The 25,924-nt window shown below is 42.7% G+C and overlaps 1 protein-coding gene across 1 annotated transcript in view; it reads right to left on the reverse strand.

Annotated features, from left to right (window-relative positions):
• The window catches only part of LOC139256184 (WD repeat-containing protein 70), a gene marked incomplete at both ends in the record, with an annotated part of 84,642 nt that overhangs the window by 28,046 nt on the left and 30,672 nt on the right, over positions 1–25,924 (reverse strand). Inside the window, one exon of the mRNA XM_070874130.1 lies at positions 21,338–21,414. Within this exon, the coding sequence (XP_070730231.1) occupies positions 21,338–21,414 (77 nt within the window). The remainder of the gene's footprint in view (positions 1–21,337; positions 21,415–25,924) is intronic.

A 25,924-nucleotide genomic window follows, 5' to 3' on the forward strand; every position in this document is an offset into this window, starting at 1 on the left:
CCTCTCTCCAACACTATCCCTGTATTTATTCACACTCTCACACCTCTCTCCAACACTATCCCTGTATTTATTCACTCTCTCACACCTCTCTCTTACACTATCCCTGTATTTATTCATTCTCACACACCTCTCTCTAACACTATCCCTGTATTTATTCACACTCTCACACCTCTCTCCAACACTATCCCTGTATTTATTCACTCTCACACACCTCTCTCTAATACTATCCCTGTATTTATTCACACTCTCACACCCCTCTCTCTAACACTATCCCTGTATTTATTCACACTCTCACACCCCTCTCTAACACTATTCCTGTATTTATTCACTCTCACACCCCTCTCTCTAACACTATCTCTGTATTTATTCACTCTCACACCCCTCTCTCTAACACTATCCCTGTATTTATTCACACACTCACACACTCTCTCTAACACTATCCCTGTATTTATTCACTCTCACACCCCTCTCTCTAACACTATCCCTGTATTTATTCACACTCTCACACCCCTCTCTCTAACACTATCCCTGTATTTATTCACTCTCACACACCTCTCTCTAACACTATCCCTGTATTTATTCACACTCTCACACCCCTCTCTGACACTATCTCTGTATTTATTCACTCTCACACCCCTCTCTCGAACACTATCTCTGTATTTATTTACAGTCTCACACCACTCTCTCAAACACTATCCCTGTATTTATTCACACTCTCACACCCCTCTCTCTAACACTATCCCTGTATTTATTCACACTCTCACGCCCCTCTCTCTGACACTATCTCTGCATTTATTCACACTCTCACACCTCTCTCTAACACTATCCCTGTATTTATTCACACTCTCACACCCCTCTCTCTCACACTATCCCTGTATTTATTCACTCTCACACTATCCCTGTATTTATTCACTCTCACACCCCTCTCTCTAACACTATCTCTGTATTTATTCACTCTCACACCCCTCTCTCTAACACTATCCCTGTATTTATTCACTCTCACACCCCTCTCTCTAACACTATCACTGTATTTATTCACTCTCACACCTCTCTCTCTAACACTATCCCTGTATTTATTCAATCTCACACCCCTCTCTTACACTATCCCTGTATTTATTCACACTCTCACACCTCTCTCTTACACTATCCCTGTATTTATTCACACTCTCACACCCCTCTCTCTAACACTATCCCTGTATTTATTCACACTCTCACACCCCTCTCTCGAACACTATCCCTGTATTTATTCGCACTCTCACACCCCTCTCTCTAACACTATCACTGTATTTATTCACTCTCACACCTCTCTCTCTAACACTATCCCTGTATTTATTCACACTCTCACACCCCTCTCTCGAACACTATCCCTGTATTAATTCACACTCTCACACTCCTCTCTCTAACACTATCCCTGTATTTATTCACTCTCACGTCCCTCTCTCTGACACTATCTCTGTATTTATTCATTCTCTCACACCTCTCCCTAACACTATCTCTGCATTTATTCACTCTCTCACACCTCTCTCTAACACTATCCCTGTATTTATTCACTCTCACACATCTCCCTAACACTATCCCTGTATTTATTCACACTCTCACACCCCTCTCTCTAACACTATCCCTGTATTTATTCATTCTCTCACACCTCTCCCTAACACTATCTCTGCATTTATTCACTCTCTCACACCTCTCTCTAACACTATCCCTGTATTTATTCACACTCTCACACCACTCTCTCTAACACTATCCCTGTATTTATTCACACTCTCACACCCCTCTCTCTAACACTATCCCTGTATTTATTCACACTCACACACCCTTCTCTCGAACACTATCCCTGTATTTATTCACTCTCACACCCCTCTCTCTAACACTATCACTGTTTTTATTCACTCACACCCCTCTCTCTTACACTATTCCTGTATTTATTCACTCTCACACCCCTCTCTCGAACACTATCTCTGTATTTATTCACTCTCACACCACTCTCTCTAACACTATCCCTGTATTTATTCACACTCTCACGCCGCTCTCTCTGACACTATCCCTGTATTTATTCACACTCTCACACCCCTCTCTCTCACACTATCCCTGTATTTATTCACTCTCACACTATCCCTGTATTTATTCACTCTCACAGTATCCCTGTATTTATTCACTCTCACACCCCTCTCTCTAACACTATCCCTGTATTTATTCACTCTCACACCCCTCTCTCTAACACTATCCCTGTATTTATTCACACTCTCACACCTCTCTCTTACACTATCCCTGTATTTATTCACACTCTCACATCCCTCTCTCTAACACCATCCCTGTATTTATTCACACTCTCACACCCCTCTCTCGAACACTGTCCCTGTATTTATTCACACTCTCACACCCCTCTCTCTAACACTATCACTGTATTTATTCACTCTCTCACACCTCTCCCTAACACTATCTCTGCATTTATTCACTCTCTCACACCTCTCTCTAACACTATCCCTGTATTTATTCACTCTCACACCTCTCCCTAACACTATCCCTGTATTTATTCACACTCTCACACCACTCTCTCTAACACTATCCCTGTATTTATTCACACTCTCACACCCCTCTCTCGAACACTATCCCTGTATTTATTCACACTCTCACACCCCTCTCTCCAACACTATCTCTGTATTTATTCACACTTACACACCCCTCTCTCGAACACTATCCCTGTATTTATTCACACTCTCACACCCCTCTCTCTAACACTATCACTGTATTTATTCACTCTCACACCTCTCTCTCTAACACTATCCCTGTATTTATTCAATCTCACACCCCTCTCTCTAACACTATCCCTGTATTTATTCACACTCTCACACCTCTCTCTTACACTATCCCTGTATTTATTCACACTCTCATATCCCTCTCTCTAACACTATCCCTGTATTTATTCACACTCTCACACCCCTCTCTCGAACACTATCCCTGTATTTATTCACACTCTCACACCCCTCTCTCTAACACTATCACTGTATTTATTCACTCTCACACCTCTCTCTCCAACACTATCCCTGTATTTATTCACACTCTCACACCCCTCTCGAACACTATCCCTGTATTTATTCACACTCTCACACCCCTCTCTCGAACACGATCTCTGTATTTATTCACTCTCACACCCCTCTCTCTTACACTATTCCTGTATTTATTCACACTCTCACACCCCTCTCTCGAACACGATCTCTGTATTTATTCACTCTCACACCCCTCTCTCTTACACTATCCCTGTATTTATTCACTCTCACATCCCTCTCTCTGACACTATCTCTGTATTTATTCATTCTCTCACACCTCTCCCTAACACTATCTCTGCATTTATTCACTCTCTCACACCTCTCTCTAACACTATCCCTGTATTTATTCACTCTCACACATCTCCCTAACACTATCCCTGTATTTATTCACACTCTCACACCACTCTCTCTAACACTATCACTGTATTTATTCACTCTCACACCCCTCTCTCTAACACTATCACTGTATTTATTCACTCTCACACCTCTCTCTCGAACACTATCCCTGTATTTATTCACACTCTCACACCCCTCTCTCGAACACGATCTCTGTATTTATTCACTCTCACACCCCTCTCTCTTACAGTATTCCTGTATTTATTCACACTCTCACACCTCTCTCTCGAACACTATCCCTGTATTTATTCACACTCTCACACCCCTCTCTCTAACACTATCACTGTATTTATTCACTCTCACACCTCTCTCTCCAACACTATCCCTGTATTTATTCACACTCTCACACCCCTCTCGAACACTATCCCTGTATTTATTCACACTCTCACACCCCTCTCTCGAACACGATCTCTGTATTTATTCACTCTCACACCCCTCTCTTACACTATTCCTGTATTTATTCACACTCTCACACCCCTCTCTCGAACACGATCTCTGTATTTATTCACTCTCACACCCCTCTCTCTTACACTATCCCTGTATTTATTCACTCTCACGTCCCTCTCTCTGACACTATCTCTGTATTTATTCATTCTCTCACACCTCTCCCTAACACTATCTCTGTATTTATTCATTCTCTCACACCTCTCCCTAACACTATCACTGTATTTATTCACTCTCACACCCCTCTCTCTAACACTATCACTGTATTTATTCACTCTCACACCTCTCTCTCGAACACTATCCCTGTATTTATTCACACTCTCACACCCCTCTCTCGAACACGATCTCTGTATTTATTCACTCTCACACCCCTCTCTCTTACAGTATTCCTGTATTTATTCACACTCTCACACCTCTCTCTCGAACACTATCCCTGTATTTATTCACACTCTCACACCCCTCTCTCGAACACTATCTCTGTATTTATTCACTCTCACACCCCTCTCTCTTACACTATTCCTGTATTTATTCACACTCTCACACCCCTCTCTCTTACACTATTCCTGTATTTATTCACACTCACACCTCTCTCTAACACTATCCCTGTATTTATTCACTCTCACGTCCCTCTCTCTGACACTATCTCTGTATTTATTCATTCTCTCACACCTCTCCCTAACACTATCCCTGTATTTATTCACTCTCACACTATCCCTGTATTTATTCACACTCTCACACCATCTCTGCATTTATTCACACTCTCAGGCCCCTCTCTCTAACACTATCTCTGCATTTATTCACACTCTCAGGCCCCTCTCTCTCACACTATCCCTGTATTTATTCACTCTCACACTATCCCTGTATTTATTCACACTCTCACACCCCTCTCTCTCACACTATCCCTGTATTTATTCACTCTCACACTATCCCTGTATTTATTCACTCTCACACCCCTCTCTCTAACACCATCCCTATATTTATTCACACTGTCATACCCCTCTCTCTAACACTATCTCTGTATTTATTCACTGTCATACCCCTCTCTCTAACACTATCTCTGTATTTATTCACTCTCACACCCCTCTCTCTAACACTATCCCTGTATTTATTCAGTCTCACACCCCTCTCTCTAACACTATCACTGTATTTATTCACTCTCACACCTCTCTCTCTAACACTATCCCTGTATTTATTCAATCTCACACCCCTCTCTCGAACACGATCTCTGTATTTATTCACTCTCACGTCCCTCTCTCTGACACTATCTTTGTATTTATTCATTCTCTCACACCTCTCCCTAACACTATCTCTGCATTTATTCACTCTCTCACACCTCTCTCTAACACTATCCCTGTATTTATTCACACTCTCACACCATCTCTGCATTTATTCACACTCTCAGGCCCCTCTCTCTAACGCTATCCCTGTATTTATTCACACTCTCACACCTCTCTCTAACACTATCACTGTATTTATTCACTCTCACACCCCTCTCTCTAACACTATCTCTGTATTTATTCACTCTCACACCCCTCTCTCTAACACTATCCCTGTATTTATTCACACACTCACACACTCTCTCTAACACTATCCCTGTATTTATTCACTCTCACACCCCTCTCTCCAACACTATCCCTGTATTTATTCACACTCTCACACCATCTCTGCATTTATTCACACTCTCAGGCCCCTCTCTCTAACGCTATCCCTGTATTTATTCACACTCTCACACCTCTCTCTCTCACACTATCCCTGTATTTATTCACTCTCACACTATCCCTGTATTTATTCACTCTCACACCCCTCTCTCTAACACTATCTCTGTATTTATTCACTCTCACACCCCTCTCTCTAACACCATCCCTGTATTTATTCACTCTCACACCTCTCTCTCTAACACTATCCCTGTATTTATTCAATCTCACACCTCTCTCTCTAACACTATCCCTGTATTTATTCACACTCTCACACCCTCTCTCTAACACTATCCCTGTATTTATTCACACTCTCACACCCTCTCTCGAACACTATCCCTGTATTTATTCACACTGTCACACCACCCTCTCTAACACTATCTCTGTATTTATTGACTCTCACACCTCTCTCTCTTACACTATCCCTGTATTTATTCACACTCTCACACCCCTCTCTCTCACACTATCCCGGTATTTATTCACTCTCACACTATCCCTGTATTTATTCACTCTCACACCTCTCTCTCCAACACTATCCCTGCATTTATTCACACTCTCACACCCCTCTCTCGAACACGATCTCTGTATTTATTCACTCTCACACCCCTCTCTCTTACACTATTCCTGTATTTATTCACTCTCACACCCCTCTCTCGAACACTATCTCTGTATTTATTCGCACTCACACCTCTCTCTAACACTATCCCTGTATTTATTCACTCTCACGTCCCTCTCTCTGACACTATCTCTGTATTTATTCATTCTCTCACACCTCTCTCTAACACTATCCCTGTATTTATTCACTCTCACGTCCCTCTCTCTGACACTATCTCTGTATTTATTCATTCTCTCACACCTCTCCCTAACACTATCTCTGTATTTATTCACTCTCTCACACCTCTCTCTAACACTATCACTGTATTTATTCACACTCTCACACCATCTCTGCATTTATTCACACTCTCAGGCCCCTCTCCCTAACACTATCTCTGCATTTATTCACTCTCTCACACCTCTCTCCAACACTATCCCTGTATTTATTCACACTCACACACCCTTCTCTCGAACACTATCCCTGTATTTATTCACTCTCACACCACTCTCTCTAACACTATCCCTGTATTTATTCACACTCTCACACCCCTCTCTCCAACACTATCCCTGTATTTATTCACACTCACACACCCTTCTCTCGAACACTATCCCTGTATTTATTCACTCTCACACCACTCTCTCTAACACTATCCCTGTATTTATTCACACTCTCACACCCCTCTCTCCAACACTATCCCTGTATTTATTCACACTCACACACCCTTCTCTCGAACACTATCACTGTTTTTATTCACTCACACCCCTCTCTCTTACACTATTCCTGTATTTATTCACACTCTCACACCCCTCTCTCTAACACTATCCCTGTATTTATTCACTCTCACGCCCCTCTCTCGAACACTATCCCTGTATTTATTCACACTCTCACACCCCTCTCTCTAACACTATCCCTGTATTTATTCACTCTCACGCCCCTCTCTCGAACACTATCCCTGTATTTATTCACACTCTCACACCATCTCTGTATTTATTCACACTCTCACACCCCTCTCGAACACTATCCCTGTATTTATTCACACTCTCACACCCCTCTAACACTATCACTGTATTTATTCACTCTCACACCTCTCTCTCGAACACTATCCCTGTATTTATTCACTCTCACACCCCTCTCTCGAACACTATCTCTGTATTTATTCACTCTCACACCACTCTCTCTAACACTATCCCTGTATTTATTCACTCTCACGCCCCTCTCTCTGACACTATCTCTGTATTTATTCACTCTCTCACACCTCTCTCTAACACTATCCCTGTATTTATTCACACTCTCACACCTCTCCCTATCACTATCCCTGCATTTATTCACACTCTCACACCCCTCTCTCTAACACTATCCCTGTATTTATTCACTCTCACACCTCTCTCTCTAACACTATCCCTGTATTTATTCACACTCTCACACCCCTCTCTCTAACACTATCTCTGCATTTATTCACACTCTCAGGCCCCTCTCTCTAACACTATCCCTATATTTATTCACACTCTCACACCCCTCTCTCTAACACTATCCCTGTATTTATTCACTCTCACACCTCTCTCTAACACTATCCCTGTATTTATTCACTCTCACACCCCTCTCTCTAACACTATCCCTGTATTTATTCACTCTCACACCCCTCTCTCGAACACTATCTCTGTATTTATTCACTCTCACACCACTCTCTCTAACACTATCTCTGTATTTATTCACTCTCACACCCCTCTCTCGAACACTATCTCTGTATTTATTCACTCTCACACCACTCTCTCTAACACTATCCCTGTATTTATTCACTCTCACACCCCTCTCTCTAACACTATCCCTGTATTTATTCACTCTCACACCTCTCTCTAACACTATCCCTGTATTTATTCACTCTCACACCCCTCTCTCTAACACTATCCCTGTATTTATTCACTCTCACACCCCTCTCTCGAACACTATCTCTGTATTTATTCACTCTCACACCACTCTCTCTAACACTATCTCTGTATTTATTCACTCTCACACCCCTCTCTCGAACACTATCTCTGTATTTATTCACTCTCACACCACTCTCTCTAACACTATCCCTGTATTTATTCACTCTCACGCCCCTCTCTCTGACACTATCTCTGTATTTATTCACTCTCTCACACCTCTCCCTAACACTATCTCTGCATTGATTCACACTCTCACACCTCTCTCTACCACTATCCCTGTATTTATTCACACTCTCACACCTCTCCCTAACACTATCCCTGGATTTATTCACACTCTCACACCCCTCTCTCTAACACTATCTCTGCATTTATTCACACTCTCAGGCCCCTCTCTCTAACACTATCTCTGCATTTATTCACACTCTCAGGCCCCTCTCTCTAACGCTATCCCTGTATTTATTCACACTCTCACACCTCTCTCTAACACTATCCCTGTATTTATTCACACTCTCACACCCCTCTCTCTCACACTATCCCTGTATTTATTCACTCTCACACTATCCCTGTATTTATTCACTCTCACACCCCTCTCTCTAACACTATCTCTGTATTTATTCACTCTCACACCCCTCTCTCTAACACTATCACTGTATTTATTCACTCTCACACCTCTCTCTCTAACACTATCCCTGTATTTATTCACTCTCACGTCCCTCTCTCTGACACTATCTCTGTATTTATTCACACTCTCACACCTCTCTCTTACACTATCCCTGTATTTATTCACACTCTCACACCCCTCTCTCTAACACTATCCCTGTATTTATTCACACTCTCACACCCCTCTCGAACACTATCCCTGTATTTATTCACACTCTCACACCCCTCTAACACTATCACTGTATTTATTCACTCTCACACCTCTCTCTCGAACACTATCCCTGTATTTATTCACTCTCACACCCCTCTCTCGAACACTATCTCTGTATTTATTCACTCTCACACCACTCTCTCTAACACTATCCCTGTATTTATTCACTCTCACGCCCCTCTCTCTGACACTATCTCTGTATTTATTCACTCTCTCACACCTCTCTCTAACACTATCCCTGTATTTATTCACACTCTCACACCTCTCCCTAACACTATCCCTGTATTTATTCACACTCTCACACCCCTCTCTCTAACACTATTTCTGCATTTATTCACACTCTCACACCCCTCTCTCTAACACTATCCCTGTATTTATTCACTCTCACACCTCTCTCTCTAACACTATCCCTGTATTTATTCACACTCTCACACCCCTCTCTCTAACACTATCTCTGCATTTATTCACACTCTCAGGCCCCTCTCTCTAACACTATCCCTATATTTATTCACACTCTCACACCCCTCTCTCTAACACTATCCCTGTATTTATTCACACTCACACCTCTCTCTAACACTATCCCTGTATTTATTCACTCTCACACCCCTCTCTCTAACACTATCCCTGTATTTATTCACTCTCACACCCCTCTCTCGAACACTATCTCTGTATTTATTCACTCTCACACCACTCTCTCTAACACTATCTCTGTATTTATTCACTCTCACACCCCTCTCTCGAACACTATCTCTGTATTTATTCACTCTCACACCACTCTCTCTAACACTATCCCTGTATTTATTCACTCTCACCCCTCTCTCTTTCACTATTCCTGTATTTATTCACTCTCACACCCCTCTCTCGAACACTATCTCTGTATTTATTCACTCTCACACCCCTCTCTCTAACACTATCTCTGCATTTATTCACACTCTCAGGCCCCTCACTCTAACACTATCCCTGTATTTATTCACACTCTCACACCTCTCTCTAACACTATCCCTGTATTTATTCACACTCTCACACCCCTCTCTCACACTATCCCTGTATTTATTCACTCTCACACCCCTCTCTCTAACACTATCTCTGTATTTATTCACTCTCACACCCCTCTCTCTAACACTATCCCTGTATTTATTCACTCTCACACTATCCCTGTATTTATTCACTCTCACACCCCTCTCTCCAACACTATCTCTGTATTTATTCACTCTCACACCCCTCTCTCTAACACTATCCCTGTATTTATTCACTCTCACACCCCTCTCTCTAACACTATCACTGTATTTATTCACTCTCACACCTCTCTCTCTAACACTATCCCTGTATTTATTCAATCTCACACTCCTCTCTCTCTAACACTATCCCTGTATTTATTCACACTCTCACACGCCTCTCTTACACTATCCCTGTATTTATTCACTCACACCTCTCTCTCTAACACTATCCCTGTATTTATTCACACTCTCACACCTCTCTCTAACACTATCCCTGTATTTATTCACACACTCACACCTCTCTCTCACACTATCCCTGTATTTATTCACTCTCACACTATCCCTGTATTTATTCACTCTCACACCCCTCTCTCTCACACTATCCCTGTATTTATTCACTCTCACACTATCCCTGTATTTATTCACTCTCACACCCCTCTCTCTAACACTATCTCTGTATTTATTCACTCTCACACCCCTCTCTCTAACACTATCACTGTATTTATTCACTCTCACACCTCTCTCTCTAACACTATCCCTGTATTTATTCAATCTCACACCCCTCTCTCTAACACTATCTCTGCATTTATTCACACTCTCAGGCCCCTCTCTCTAACACTATCCCTGTATTTATTCACACTCTCACACCCCTCTCTCGAACACTATCCCTGTATTTATTCACACTCTCACACCCCTCTCTCTAACACTATCACTGTATTTATTCACTCTCACACCTCTCTCTCTAACACTATCCCTGTATTTATTCACACTCTCACACCCCTCTCTCTCACACTATCCCTGTATTTATTCACACTCTCACACCCCTCTCTCGAACACGATCTCTGTATTTATTCACTCTCACACCCCTCTCTCGAACACTATCTCTGTATTTATTCATTCTCTCACACCTCTCTCTAATACTATCCCTGTATTTATTCACTCTCACGTCCCTCTCTCTGACACTATCTCTGTATTTATTCATTCTCTCACACCTCTCTCTAACACTATCCCTGTATTTATTCACTCTCACACCTCTTTCTCTAACACTATCACTGTTTTTATTCACTCACACCCCTCTCTCTTTCACTATTCCTGTATTTATTCACTCTCACACCCCTCTCTCGAACACTATCTCTGTATTTATTCACTCTCACACCCCTCTCTCTAACACTATCTCTGCATTTATTCACACTCTCAGGCCCCTCACTCTAACACTATCCCTGTATTTATTCACACTCTCACACCTCTCTCTAACACTATCCCTGTATTTATTCACACTCTCACACCCCTCTCTCACACTATCCCTGTATTTATTCACTCTCACACCCCTCTCTCTAACACTATCTCTGTATTTATTCACTCTCACACCCCTCTCTCTAACACTATCCCTGTATTTATTCACTCTCACACTATCCCTGTATTTATTCACTCTCACACCCCTCTCTCCAACACTATCTCTGTATTTATTCACTCTCACACCCCTCTCTCTAACACTATCCCTGTATTTATTCACTCTCACACCCCTCTCTCTAACACTATCACTGTATTTATTCACTCTCACACCTCTCTCTCTAACACTATCCCTGTATTTATTCAATCTCACACTCCTCTCTCTCTAACACTATCCCTGTATTTATTCACACTCTCACACGCCTCTCTTACACTATCCCTGTATTTATTCACTCACACCTCTCTCTCTAACACTATCCCTGTATTTATTCACACTCTCACACCTCTCTCTAACACTATCCCTGTATTTATTCACACACTCACACCTCTCTCTCACACTATCCCTGTATTTATTCACTCTCACACTATCCCTGTATTTATTCACTCTCACACCCCTCTCTCTGACACTATCTCTGTATTTATTCATTCTCTCACACCTCTCTCTAACACTATCCCTGTATTTATTCACACTCTCACACCTCTCCCTAACACTATCCCTGTATTTATTCACACTCTCACACCATCTCTGCATTTATTCACACTCTCAGGCCCCTCTCCCTAACACTATCTCCGCATTTATTCACTCTCTCACACCTCTCTCTAACACTATCCCTGTATTTATTCACACTCTCACACCTCTCCCTAACACTATCCCTGTATTTATTCACACTCTCACACCCCTCTCTCTAACACTATCCCTGTATTTATTCACACTCACACACCCTTCTCTCGAACACTATCCCTGTATTTATTCACACTCTCACACCTCTCCCAAACACTATCCCTGTATTTATTCACACTCTCACACCCCTCTCTCTTACACTATTCCTGTATTTATTCACTCTCACACCCCTCTCTCGAACACTATCTCTGTATTTATTCACTCTCACACCACTCTCTCTAACACTATCCCTGTATTTAAGCACTCTCACGCCCATCTCTCTGACACTATCCCTGTATTTATTCACTCTCACACCCCTCTCTCTTACACTATCCCTGTATTTATTGACACTCTCACACCCCTCTCTCCAACACTATCACTGTATTTATTCACTCTCACACCACTCTCTCTAACACTATTCCTGTATTTATTCACACTCTCACACCTCTCTAACACTATCTCTGCATTTATTCACTCTCTCACACCTCTCTCCAACACTATCCCTGTATTTATTCACACTCTCACACCACTCTCTCGAACACTATCCCTGTATTTATTCACACTCTCACACCCCTCTCTCTAACACTATCCCTGTATTTATTCACACTCACACACCCTTCTCTCGAACACTATCCCTGTATTTATTCACTCTCACACCACTCTCTCTAACACTATCCCTGTATTTATTCACACTCTCACACCCCTCTCTCCAACACTATCCCTGTATTTATTCACACTCACACACCCTTCTCTCGAACACTATCCCTGTATTTATTCACTCTCACACCACTCTCTCTAACACTATCCCTGTATTTATTCACACTCTCACACCCCTCTCTCCAACACTATCCCTGTATTTATTCACACTCACACACCCTTCTCTCGAACACTATCACTGTTTTTATTCACTCACACCCCTCTCTCTTACACCATTCCTGTATTTATTCACACTCTCACACCCCTCTCTCTAACACTATCCCTGTATTTATTCACTCTCACGCCCCTCTCTCGAACACTATCCCTGTATTTATTCACACTCTCACACCCCTCTCTCTAACACTATCCCTGTATTTATTCACACTCTCACACCATCTCTGCATTTATTCACACTCTGAGGCCCCTCTCCCTAACACTATCTCTGTATTTATTCACACTCTCACACCTCTCTCTTACACTATCCCTGTATTTATTCACACTCTCACACCCCTCTCTCTAACACTATCCCTGTATTTATTCACACTCTCACACCCCTCTCGAACACTATCCCTGTATTTATTCACACTCTCACACCCCTCTAACACTATCACTGTATTTATTCACTCTCACACCTCTCTCTCGAACACTATCCCTGTATTTATTCACTCTCACACCCCTCTCTCGAACACTATCTCTGTATTTATTCACTCTCACACCACTCTCTCTAACACTATCCCTGTATTTATTCACTCTCACGCCCCTCTCTCTGACACTATCTCTGTATTTATTCACTCTCTCACACCTCTCTCTAACACTATCCCTGTATTTATTCACACTCTCACACCTCTCCCTAACACTATCCCTGTATTTATTCACACTCTCACACCCCTCTCTCTAACACTATTTCTGCATTTATTCACACTCTCACACCCCTCTCTCTAACACTATCCCTGTATTTATTCACTCTCACACCTCTCTCTCTAACACTATCCCTGTATTTATTCACACTCTCACACCCCTCTCTCTGACACTATCTCTGCATTTATTCACACTCTCAGGCCCCTCTCTCTAACACTATCCCTATATTTATTCACACTCTCACACCCCTCTCTCTAACACTATCCCTGTATTTATTCACTCTCACACCTCTCTCTAACACTATCCCTGTATTTATTCACTCTCACACCCCTCTCTCTAACACTATCCCTGTATTTATTCACTCTCACACCCCTCTCTCGAACACTATCTCTGTATTTATTCACTCTCACACCACTCTCTCTAACACTATCTCTGTATTTATTCACTCTCACACCCCTCTCTGGAACACTATCTCTGTATTTATTCACTCTCACACCACTCTCTCTAACACTATCCCTGTATTTATTCACTCTCACACCCCTCTCTCTAACACTATCCCTGTATTTATTCACTCTCACACCTCTCTCTAACACTATCCCTGTATTTATTCACTCTCACACCCCTCTCTCTAACACTATCCCTGTATTTATTCACTCTCACACCCCTCTCTCGAACACTATCTCTGTATTTATTCACTCTCACACCACTCTCTCTAACACTATCTCTGTATTTATTCACTCTCACACCCCTCTCTCGAACACTATCTCTGTATTTATTCACTCTCACACCACTCTCTCTAACACTATCCCTGTATTTATTCACTCTCACGCCCCTCTCTCTGACACTATCTCTGTATTTATTCACTCTCTCACACCTCTCCCTAACACTATCTCTGCATTGATTCACACTCTCACACCTCTCTCTACCACTATCCCTGTATTTATTCACACTCTCACACCTCTCCCTAACACTATCCCTGGATTTATTCACACTCTCACACCCCTCTCTCTAACACTATCTCTGCATTTATTCACACTCTCAGGCCCCTCTCTCTAACACTATCTCTGCATTTATTCACACTCTCAGGCCCCTCTCTCTAACGCTATCCCTGTATTTATTCACACTCTCACACCTCTCTCTAACACTATCCCTGTATTTATTCACACTCTCACACCCCTCTCTCTCACACTATCCCTGTATTTATTCACTCTCACACTATCCCTGTATTTATTCACTCTCACACCCCTCTCTCTAACACTATCTCTGTATTTATTCACTCTCACACCCCTCTCTCTAACACTATCACTGTATTTATTCACTCTCACACCTCTCTCTCTAACACTATCCCTGTATTTATTCAATCTCACACCCCTCTCTCTAACACTATCTCTGCATTTATTCACACTCTCAGGCCCCTCTCTCTAACACTATCTCTGCATTTATTCACACTCTCAGGCCCCTCTCTCTAACACTATCCCTGTATTTATTCACACTCTCACACCTCTCTCTTACACTATCCCTGTATTTATTCACACTCTCACACCCCTCTCTCTAACACTATCTCTATATTTATTCACACTCTCACACCCCTCTCTCTCACACTATCCCTGTATTTATTCACACTCTCACACCCCTCTCTCGAACACGATCTCTGTATTTATTCACTCTCACACCCCTCTCTCGAACACTATCTCTGTATTTATTCATTCTCTCACACCTCTCTCTAATACTATCCCTGTATTTATTCACTCTCACGTCCCTCTCTCTGACACTATCTCTGTATTTATTCATTCTCTCACACCTCTCTCTAACACTATCCCTGTATTTATTCACTCTCACACCCCTTTCTCTAACACTATCACTGTTTTTATTCACTCACACCCCTCTCTCTTTCACTATCCCTGTATTTATTCACACTCTCACACCTCTCTCTAACACTATCCCTGTATTTATTCACACTCTCACACCCCTCTCTCACACTATCCCTGTATTTATTCACTCTCACACCCCTCTCTCTAACACTATCTCTGTATTTATTCACTCTCACACCCCTCTCTCTAACACTATCCCTGTATTTATTCACTCTCACACTATCCCTGTATTTATTCACTCTCACACCCCTCTCTCTAACACTATCTCTGTATTTATTCACTCTCACACCCCTCTCTCTAACACTATCCCTGTATTTATTCACTCTCACACCCCTCTCTCTAACACTATCACTGTATTTATTCACTCTCACACCTCTCTCTCTAACACTATCCCTGTATTTATTCAATCTCACACTCCTCTCTCTAACACTATCCCTGTATTTTTTCACACTCTCACACCTCTCTCTCTAACACTATCCCTGTATTTATTCACACTCTCACACGCCTCTCTTACACTATCCCTGTATTTATTCACTCACACCTCTCTCTCTAACACTATCCCTGTATTTATTCACACTCTCACACCTCTCTCTAACACTATCCCTGTATTTATTCACACACTCACACCTCTCTCTCACACTATCCCTGTATTTATTCACTCTCACACTATCCCTGTATTTATTCACTCTCACACCCCTCTCTCTAACACTATCCCTGTATTTATTCACTCTCACACCTCTCCCTAACACTATCCCTGTATTTATTCACACTCTCACACCATCTCTGCATTTATTCACACTCTCAGGCCCCTCTCCCTAACACTATCTCCGCATTTATTCACTCTCTCACACCTCTCTCTAACACTATCCCTGTATTTATTCACACTCTCACACCTCTCCCTAACACTATCCCTGTATTTATTCACACTCTCACACCCCTCTCTCTAACACTATCCCTGTATTTATTCACACTCACACACCCTTCTCTCGAACACTATCCCTGTATTTATTCACACTCTCACACCTCTCCCGAACACTATCCCTGTATTTATTCACACTCTCACACCCCTCTCTCTTACACTATTCCTGTATTTATTCACTCTCACACCCCTCTCTCGAACACTATCTCTGTATTTATTCACTCTCACACCACTCTCTCTAACACTATCCCTGTATTTAAGCACTCTCACGCCCCTCTCTCTGACACTATCCCTGTATTTATTCACTCTCACACCCCTCTCTCTTACACTATCCCTGTATTTATTGACACTCTCACACCCCTCTCTCCAACACTATCACTGTATTTATTCACTCTCACACCACTCTCTCTAACACTATCCCTGTATTTATTCACACTCTCACACCTCTCTAACACTATCTCTGTATTTATTCATTCTCACTCCTCTCTCTCAAACACTATCCCTGTATTTATTCAAACTCTCACACCTCTCTCTAACACTATCCCTGTATTTATTCACACTCTCACACCCCTCTCTCTCACACTATCCCTGTATTTATTCACTCTCACACTATCCCTGTATTTGTTCACTCTCACACCCCTCTCTCGAACACTATCCCTGTATTTATTCACACTCTCACACCCCTCTCTCCAACACTATCACTGTATTTATTCACTCTCACACCACTCTCTCTAACACTATCCCTGTATTTATTCACACTCTCACACTCCTCTCTCTAACACTATCTCTGTATTTATTCACTCTCACACCCCTCTCTCTAACACTATCTCTGTATTTATTCACTCTCACACCTCTCTCTCGAACACTATCCCTGTATTTATTCACACTCTCACGCCCCTCTCTCGAACACTATCACTGTATTTATTCAATCTCACGCTCCTCTCTCACACTATCCCTGTATTTTTTCACTCTCACACTTCTCTCTCTAACACTATCCCTGTATTTATTCACACTCACACACCCCTCTCTCGAACACGATCTCTGTATTTATTCACTGTCACACCCCTCTCTCTTACACTATTCCTGTATTTATTCATTCTCACACCCCTCTCTCGAACACTGTCCCTGTATTTATTCACACTCTCACACCCCTCTCTCTAACACTATCATTGTATTTATTCACTCTCACACCCCTCTCTCTTACACTATTCCTGTATTTATTCACTATCACACCCCTCTCTCGAACACTATCTCTGTATTTATTCACACTCTCACACCTCTCTCTAACACTATCTCTGTATTTATTCACTCTCACACCTCTCTCTCTAACACTATCTCTGTATTTATTCACACTCTCGCACCTCTCTCTCTAACACTATCTCTGTATTTATTCATTCTCACACCTCTCTCTCTAACACTATCCCTGTATTTATTCATACTCACACACCCCTCTCTCTGACACTATCTCTGTATTTATTCACTCTCACACACCTCTCTCTAACACTATCCCTGTATTTATTCACACTCACACCCCTCTCTATAACACTATCTCTTTATTTATTCACACTCACACCCTCTCTCGAACACTATCTCTGTTTTTATTCACACTCTCACACCTCTCTCTCGAACACTTTCCCTGTATTTATTCACTCTCACACACCTCTCTCTAACGCTATCCCTGTATTTATTCACACTCACACACCCCTCTCTCTAATACTTTCCCTGTATTTATTCAATCTCACGCTCCTCTCTCTCACACTGTCCCTGTATTTCTTCACACTCTCACACCTCTCTCTCTAACACTATCCCTGTATTTATTCACACTCACACACCCCTCTCTTGAACACGATCTCTGTATTTATTCACTCTCACACCCCTCTCTCTAACACTATTCCTGTATTTATTCATTCTCACACCCCTCTCTCGAACACTATCTCTGTATTTATTCACTCTCACACCACTCTCTCTAACACTATCCCTGTATTTATTCACTCTCACACCCCTCTCTCTAACACTATCACTGTATTTATTCACTCTCACACATCTCTCTCTAACACTATCCCTGTATTTATTCACACTCACACACCCCTCTCTCGAACACTATCCCTGTATTTATTCACACTCTCAGGCCCCTCTTTCGAACACTATCCCTGTATTTATTCACTAACACACCCCTCTCTCTAACACTATCACTGTATTTATTCACTCTCACACCCCTCTTTCGAACACTATCCCTGTATTTATTCACACTCTTAAACCTCTCTCTCTAACACTATCCCTGTATTTATTCACACTCTGACACTTCTCTCGAACACTATCTCTGTATTTATTCACTCTCACACCTCTCTCACTGACACTATCCCTGTGTTTATTCACTCTCACACCCCTCTCTCTAACACTATCCCTGTATTTATTCATTCTCACACCGCTCTCTCTAACACTATCTCTTTATTTATTCACACTCACACCCCTCTCTCGAACACTATCCCTGTATTTATTCACTCTCACACCTCTCTCTCTAACTCTATCCCTGTATTTATTCACACTCTCACACCCCTCACTCTCTTACACTATCCCTGTATTTATTCACTCTCACACCCATCTCTTGAACACTATCTCTGTATTTAATCATAGTCTCACACCCCTCTCTCTAACACTATCCCTGTATTTATTCACACTCTCACACCTCTCTCTAACACTATCCCTGTATTTATTCACACTCACACACCCCTCTCTCGAACACTATCCCTGTATTTATTCACACTCTCACACCTCTCTCTAACACTATCCCTGTATTTATTCACTCGTACACTCCTCTCTCGAACACGATCTCTGTATTTATTCACTCTCACACCCCTCTCTCTTACACTATCCCTGTATTTATTCACTCTCACGCCCCTCTCTCTAACACTATCCCTGTATTTATTCACTCTCACACCCCTCTCTCACACTATCCCTGTATTTATTCACTGTCACACCCCTCTCTCTCTAACACTATCCCTGTATTTATTCACACTCACACCCCTCTCTCACACTATCCCTGTATTTATTCACTCTCACACCCCTCTCTCTGACACTATCCCTGTATTTATTCACACTCTCACACCCCTCTCTCTGACACTATCTCTGTATTTATTCACTCTCTCACACCTCTCCCTAACACTATCTCTGCATTTATTCACACTCTCACACCTCTGTCTAACACTATCCCTGTATTTATTCACACTCGCACCTCTCCCTAACACTATCTCTGCATTTATTCACACTCTCACACCACCCTCTCTTACACTATCACTGTATTTATTCACACTCTCACACCCCTCTCTCTGACACTATCCCTGTATTTATTCACACTCTCACACCCCTCTCTCTGACACTATCTCTGTATTTATTCACTCTCTCACACCTCTCCCTAACACTATCTCTGCATTTATTCACACTCTCACACCACCCTCTCTTACACTATCCCTGTATTTATTCACTCTCACACCCCTCTCTCTAACACTATCTCTGTATTTTTTCACTCTCACACCCCTCTCTCTCAGACTATCTCTGTATTTATTCACTCTCACACCCCTCTCTCTAACACTATCCCTGTATTTATTCACACTCTCACACCCCTCTCTAACACTATCCCTGTATTTATTCACACTCTCACACCCCTCTCTCTGACACTATCACTGTATTTGTTCACACTCTCACACCTCTCTCTCTAACACTATCCCTGTATTTATTCACACTCTCACACCCCTCTCTCTAACACTATCTCTGTATTTATTCACACTCTCTCACCCCTCTCTCTAACACTATCCCTGTATTTATTCACACTCTCACACCTCTCTCTCTAACACTATCCCTGTATTTATTCACACTCTCTCACCCCTCTCTCTAACTCTATCCCTGTATTTATTCACACTCTCACACCCCTCTCTCTAACACTATCTCTGTATTTATTCACACTCTCTCACCCCTCTCTCTAACACTATCCCTGTATTTATTCACACTCTCACACCCCTCTCTCTAACACTATCTCTGTATTTATTCACACTCTCTCACCCCTCTCTCTAACACTATCCCTGTATTTATTCACACTCTCACACCCCTCTCTCGAACACTATCCCTGTATTTATTCACACTCTCACACCCCTCTCTCTAACACTATCTCTGTATTTATTCACACTCTCTCACCCCTCTCTCTAACACTATCCCTGTATTTATTCACACTCTCACACCCCTCTCTCTAACACTATCTCTGTATTTATTCACACTCTCTCACCCCTCTCTCTAACACTATCCCTGTATTTATTCACACTCTCACACCCCTCTCTCGAACACTATCCCTGTATTTATTCACACTCTCACACCCCTCTCTCTAACACTATCTCTGTATTTATTCACACTCTCTCACCCCTCTCTCTAACTCTATCCCTGTATTTATTCACACTCTCACACCCCTCTCTCTAACACTATCCCTGTATTTATTCACACTCTCACACCCCTCTCTCTAACACTATCTCTGTATTTATTCACACTCTCACACCCCTCTCTCTAACTCTATCCCTGTATTTATTCACACTCTCACACCCCTCTCTCGAACACTAGCCCGTGCTGTATTTGCTGGATCATTGACTTTTCTCTCTGCCTGTGCGGCTGGGCATTTCTGGGACTTTCGGTTTCAGGACTGTTCCTACCCATCGTTGGAGCAGGTGGCGAATTCTTCCTTGATTTTGGGATGCCAGACTCCACTGTTCAGCATGGCGGTGTGTCCCTGGGAGAAGACATTAAATATGTCCTGTAACTTGACTGTTAACTGGTCACTCACATTCCTTCCTTTACTTCTGAGCACAGCCCCAATGTCCACCATTTTACAGTAAACAATATCAAAGCTGATTAGACGGGTGTCACGTATGCACCTGAGAACGCTCACAGCATTCTATCGCCTCCAGGTCAGAAGGCTGCGTGTCCAAATCATATCAGGGTCACTGTTACTTCAATGTTAATCTTCCGGAATTAATATTTGTCCAATGCTATGCTTGCAGCCTTCCACGAGAGGTGGACACCGGAGGGACTGCAGTGCATCATCACCCCGGTAACCAAATTTTAAATTGACTGAAGTTGACTGAAGTTTTATTGGTTTAAGTTTGTCGGTTTTCATGCCCCCCTTTAATCAGGGAACACTTGATTACTGGTTCAACTTGAAGGAGTTAAAATAGTTGTGGAGCTGTTGCATTGGGAATGGCTTAGCCAGTCACGTGATGTTCACATGACTTAATAAAACCCCAAGCAGTTGGGTCTCGCTCATCCACGATAAGGTATGCGGTATGAGTCTGCTCGATGGGCGTTCTCTCCACAGATGCTGCCTGGCCCGCTGGGATTGCCAGCATTTTCTGTTTTAATTTCAGGTTCCAGAATCTGCAGTATTTTGCTTTTGTATAAGAAAGGGTCATGGTCGGTGGTTGTGTCTGCGACTGGAAGGCTGTTTCCAGTGGGGTTTCGCGGGGCTCAGCTGAGCCCCTTGCTTTTTCTGGTCGGTATATATCAGTGATTTACACCTGAATGTTGGGGGTATGATTAAGAAGTTTGTAGATGATACTAAAATCAGCCGTGTGGTTGATAATGAAGAAGAAAGCTGTAGATTGCAGGACGATATCAATGTACTGGTCAGATGGGTAGAAGAGTGGCAAATGGAATTCAATCCAGACAAGTGTGAGGTAATGCATTTGGGGAGGGTGAAGGAGGCAAGGGAATATACATTAAATGGTAGTACACTGAGAAGTGTAGAGAAACAGAGGGCCCAGCCAGTTGTCGTGGTGCATATAGGTACGAACAATCGATGTAAAAAACGGGATGAGGTCCTGCGAGATAAATTTAGGGAGCTAGGAGCTAAATTTAAAAAGTAGGACCTCACAAATAGTAATCTCGGGATTGCTACCAGTGCCACGTGCTAGTCAGAGTAGGAATCGCAGGATAGCTCAGATGAATACGTGGCTTGAGCAGTGGTGCAGCAGGGAGGGATTCAAATTCCTGGGCATTGGAACCGGTTCTGGGGGAGGTGGGACCAGTACAAACCGGACGGTCTGCACCTGGGCAGGACCGGAACCAATGTCCTAGGGGGAGAGTTTGCTAGTGCTGTTGGGGAGGAGTTAAACTAATACGGCAGGGGGATGGGAACCTATGCAGGGAGACAGATGCAAAACATAGAAAGAAGAAAAGTAAGTGGAGGGCAGAGAAACCCAAGGCATAAATCAAACAGGGTCAGATTATAGCTAAATTCTAAAGGGGCAAAGTTGTTAAAAAGACAAGCCTGAAGGCTCTGTGCCTCAATGCGAGGAGTATTCGGAATAAGGTGGACGAATTAATTGCGCAGATAGCAGTTAATGGATATGATATAATTAGTATGATTGAGACATGGCTCCAGGATGACCAAGGCTGGGAACTCAACATCCAGGGGTGTTCAACATTTAGGAAGGATAACATAGAAAATAGGTGCAGGAGTAGGCCATTCGGCCCTTCTAGCCTGCACCACCATTCAATGAGTTCATGGCTGAACATGCAACTTCAGTACCACATTCCTGCTTTCTCTCCATACCCCTTGATCCCCCTAGTAGTACATCTAACTCCTTTTTGAATATATTTAGTGAATTGCCCTCAACAACTTTCTGTGGTAGAGAATTCCACAGGTTCACCACTCTCTGGGTGAAGAAATTCCTCCTCATCTCGGTGCTAAATGGCTTACCCCTTATTCTTAGACTGTGTCCCCTGGTTCTGGACTTCCCCAACATTGGGAACATTCTTCCTGCATCTATCCTGTCTAAACCCATCAGAATTTTAAATGTTTCTATGAGGTCCCCTCTCATTCTTCTGAACTCCAGTGAATACAAGTCCAGTTGATCCAGTCTTTCTTGATAGGTCAGTCCCGCCATCCCGGGAATCAGTCTGGTGAACCTTCGCTGCACTCCCTCAATAGCAAGAATGTCCTTCCTCAGGTTAGGAGACCAAAACTGTACACAATACTCCAGGTGTGGCCTCACCAAGGCTCTGTACAACTGTAGCAACACCTCCCTGCCCCTGTACTCAAATCGCTTCGCTATGAAGGCCAACATGCCATTTGCTTTCTTAACCGCCTGCTGTACCTGCATGCCAACCTTCAATGACTGATGTACCATGACACCCAGGTCTCGTTGCACCTCCCCTTTTCCTAATCTGTCACCATTCAGATAATAGTCTGTCTCTCTGTTTTTACCACCAAAGTGGATAACCTCACATTTATCCACATTATACTTCATCTGCATTTACCCACTCACCTAACCTATCCAAGTCGCTCCGCAGCCTCATAGCATCCTCCTCGCAGGTCACACTGCCACCCAAATTAGTGTCATCCGCAAATTTGGAGATACTGCATTTAATCCCCTCGTCTAAATCATTAATGTACAGTGTAAACAGCTGGGGCCCCAGCACAGAACTTTGCGGTACCCCACTAGTCACTGCCTGCCATTCTGAAAAGAACCCATTTACTCCTACTCTTTGCTTCCTGTCTGACAACCAGTTCTCAATCCATGTCAGCACACTACCCCCAATCCCATGTGCTTTAACTTTGCACATTAATCTCTTGTGTGGGACCTTGTCGAAAGCCTTCTGAGAGTCCAAATATACCACATCAACTGGTTCTCCCTTGTCCACTCTACTGGAAACATCCTCAAAAAATTCCAGAAGATTTGTCAAGCATGATTTCCCTTTCACAAATCCATGCTGACTTGGACCTATCATGTCACCTCTTTCCAAATGCACTGCTATGACATCCTTAATAATTGATTCCATCATTTTACCCATTACTGAGGTCAGGCTGACCGGTCTATAATTCCCTGTTTTCTCTCTCCCTCCTTTTTTAAAAAGTGGGGTTATATTGGCCACCCTCCACTCCATAGGAACTGATCCAGAGTCAATGGAATGTTGAAAATGACTGTCAAAGCATCCGCTATTTCCAAGGCCACCTCCTTAAGTACTCTGGGATGCAGTCCATCAGGCCCTGGGGATTTATCGGCCTTCAATCTCATCAATTTCCCCAACACAATTTCCCAACTAATAAGGATTTCCCCCAGTTCCTCCTCCTTACTAGACCCTCTGACCCCTTTTATATCCGGAAGGTTGTTTGTGTCCTCCTTAGTGAATACCGAACCAAAGTACTTGTTCAATTGGTCCGCCATTTCTTTGTTCCCCGTTATGAACTTCCCCTGATTCTGACTGCAGGGGACCTATGTTTGTCTTTACTAACCTTTTTCTCTTTGCATATCTATCGAACCTTTTGCAATCCGTCTTAATGCTCCCTGCAAGCTTCTTCTCGTACTCCATTTTCCCTGCCCTAATCAGTCCTCCTCTGCTGAGTTCTAAATTTCTCCCAGTCCCCGGGTTCGCTGCTATTTCTGGCCAATTAGTATGCCACTTCCTTGGCTTTAATACTATCCCTGATTTCCCTTGATAGCCACGGTTGAGCCACCTTCCCTTTTTTATTTTTATGCCAGACAGGAATGTACAATTGTTGTAGTTCATCCATGCGGTCTCTAAATGTCTGCCATTGCCCATCCACAGTCAACCCCTTAAGTATCATTCGCCAATCTATCCTAGCCAATTCACGCCTCATACCTTCAAAGTTACCCTTCTTTAAGTTCTGGACCATGGTCTCTGAATTAACTGTTTCATTCTCCATCCTAATGCAGAATTGCACCATATTATGGTCACTCTTCCCCAAGGGGCCTCGCACAACGAGATTGCTAATTAATCCTCTCTCATTACACAACACCCAGTCTAAGATGGCCTCCCCCCGAGTGGAATCCTCAACATATTGGTCTAGAAAACCATCCCTTCTGCACTCCAGGCAATCCTCCTCCACCATATTGCTTCCAGTTTGGTTAGCCCAATCTATGTGCATATTAAAGTTACCCATTATAACTGCTGCACCTTTATTGCATGCACCCCTAATTTCCTGTTTGATGCCCTCCCCAACATCACTACTACTGTTTGGAGGTCTGTACACAACTCCCACTAACGTTTTTTGCCCTTTGGTGTTCTGCAGCTCTACCCATATAGATTCCACATCATCCAAGCTAATGTCCTTCCTAACTATTGCATTAATCTCCTCCTTAACCATCAATGCTACCCCACCTCCTTTTCCTTTTATTCTATCCTTCCTGAATGTTGAATACCCATGGATGTTGAGTTCCCAGCCCTGATCATCCTGGAGCCACGTCTCCGTAATCCCAATCACATCATATTTGTTAACA

Source organism: Pristiophorus japonicus, unplaced genomic scaffold (assembly GCF_044704955.1).
Source record: "Pristiophorus japonicus isolate sPriJap1 unplaced genomic scaffold, sPriJap1.hap1 HAP1_SCAFFOLD_688, whole genome shotgun sequence".
Taxonomy (NCBI): Eukaryota; Metazoa; Chordata; class Chondrichthyes; family Pristiophoridae; genus Pristiophorus; species Pristiophorus japonicus.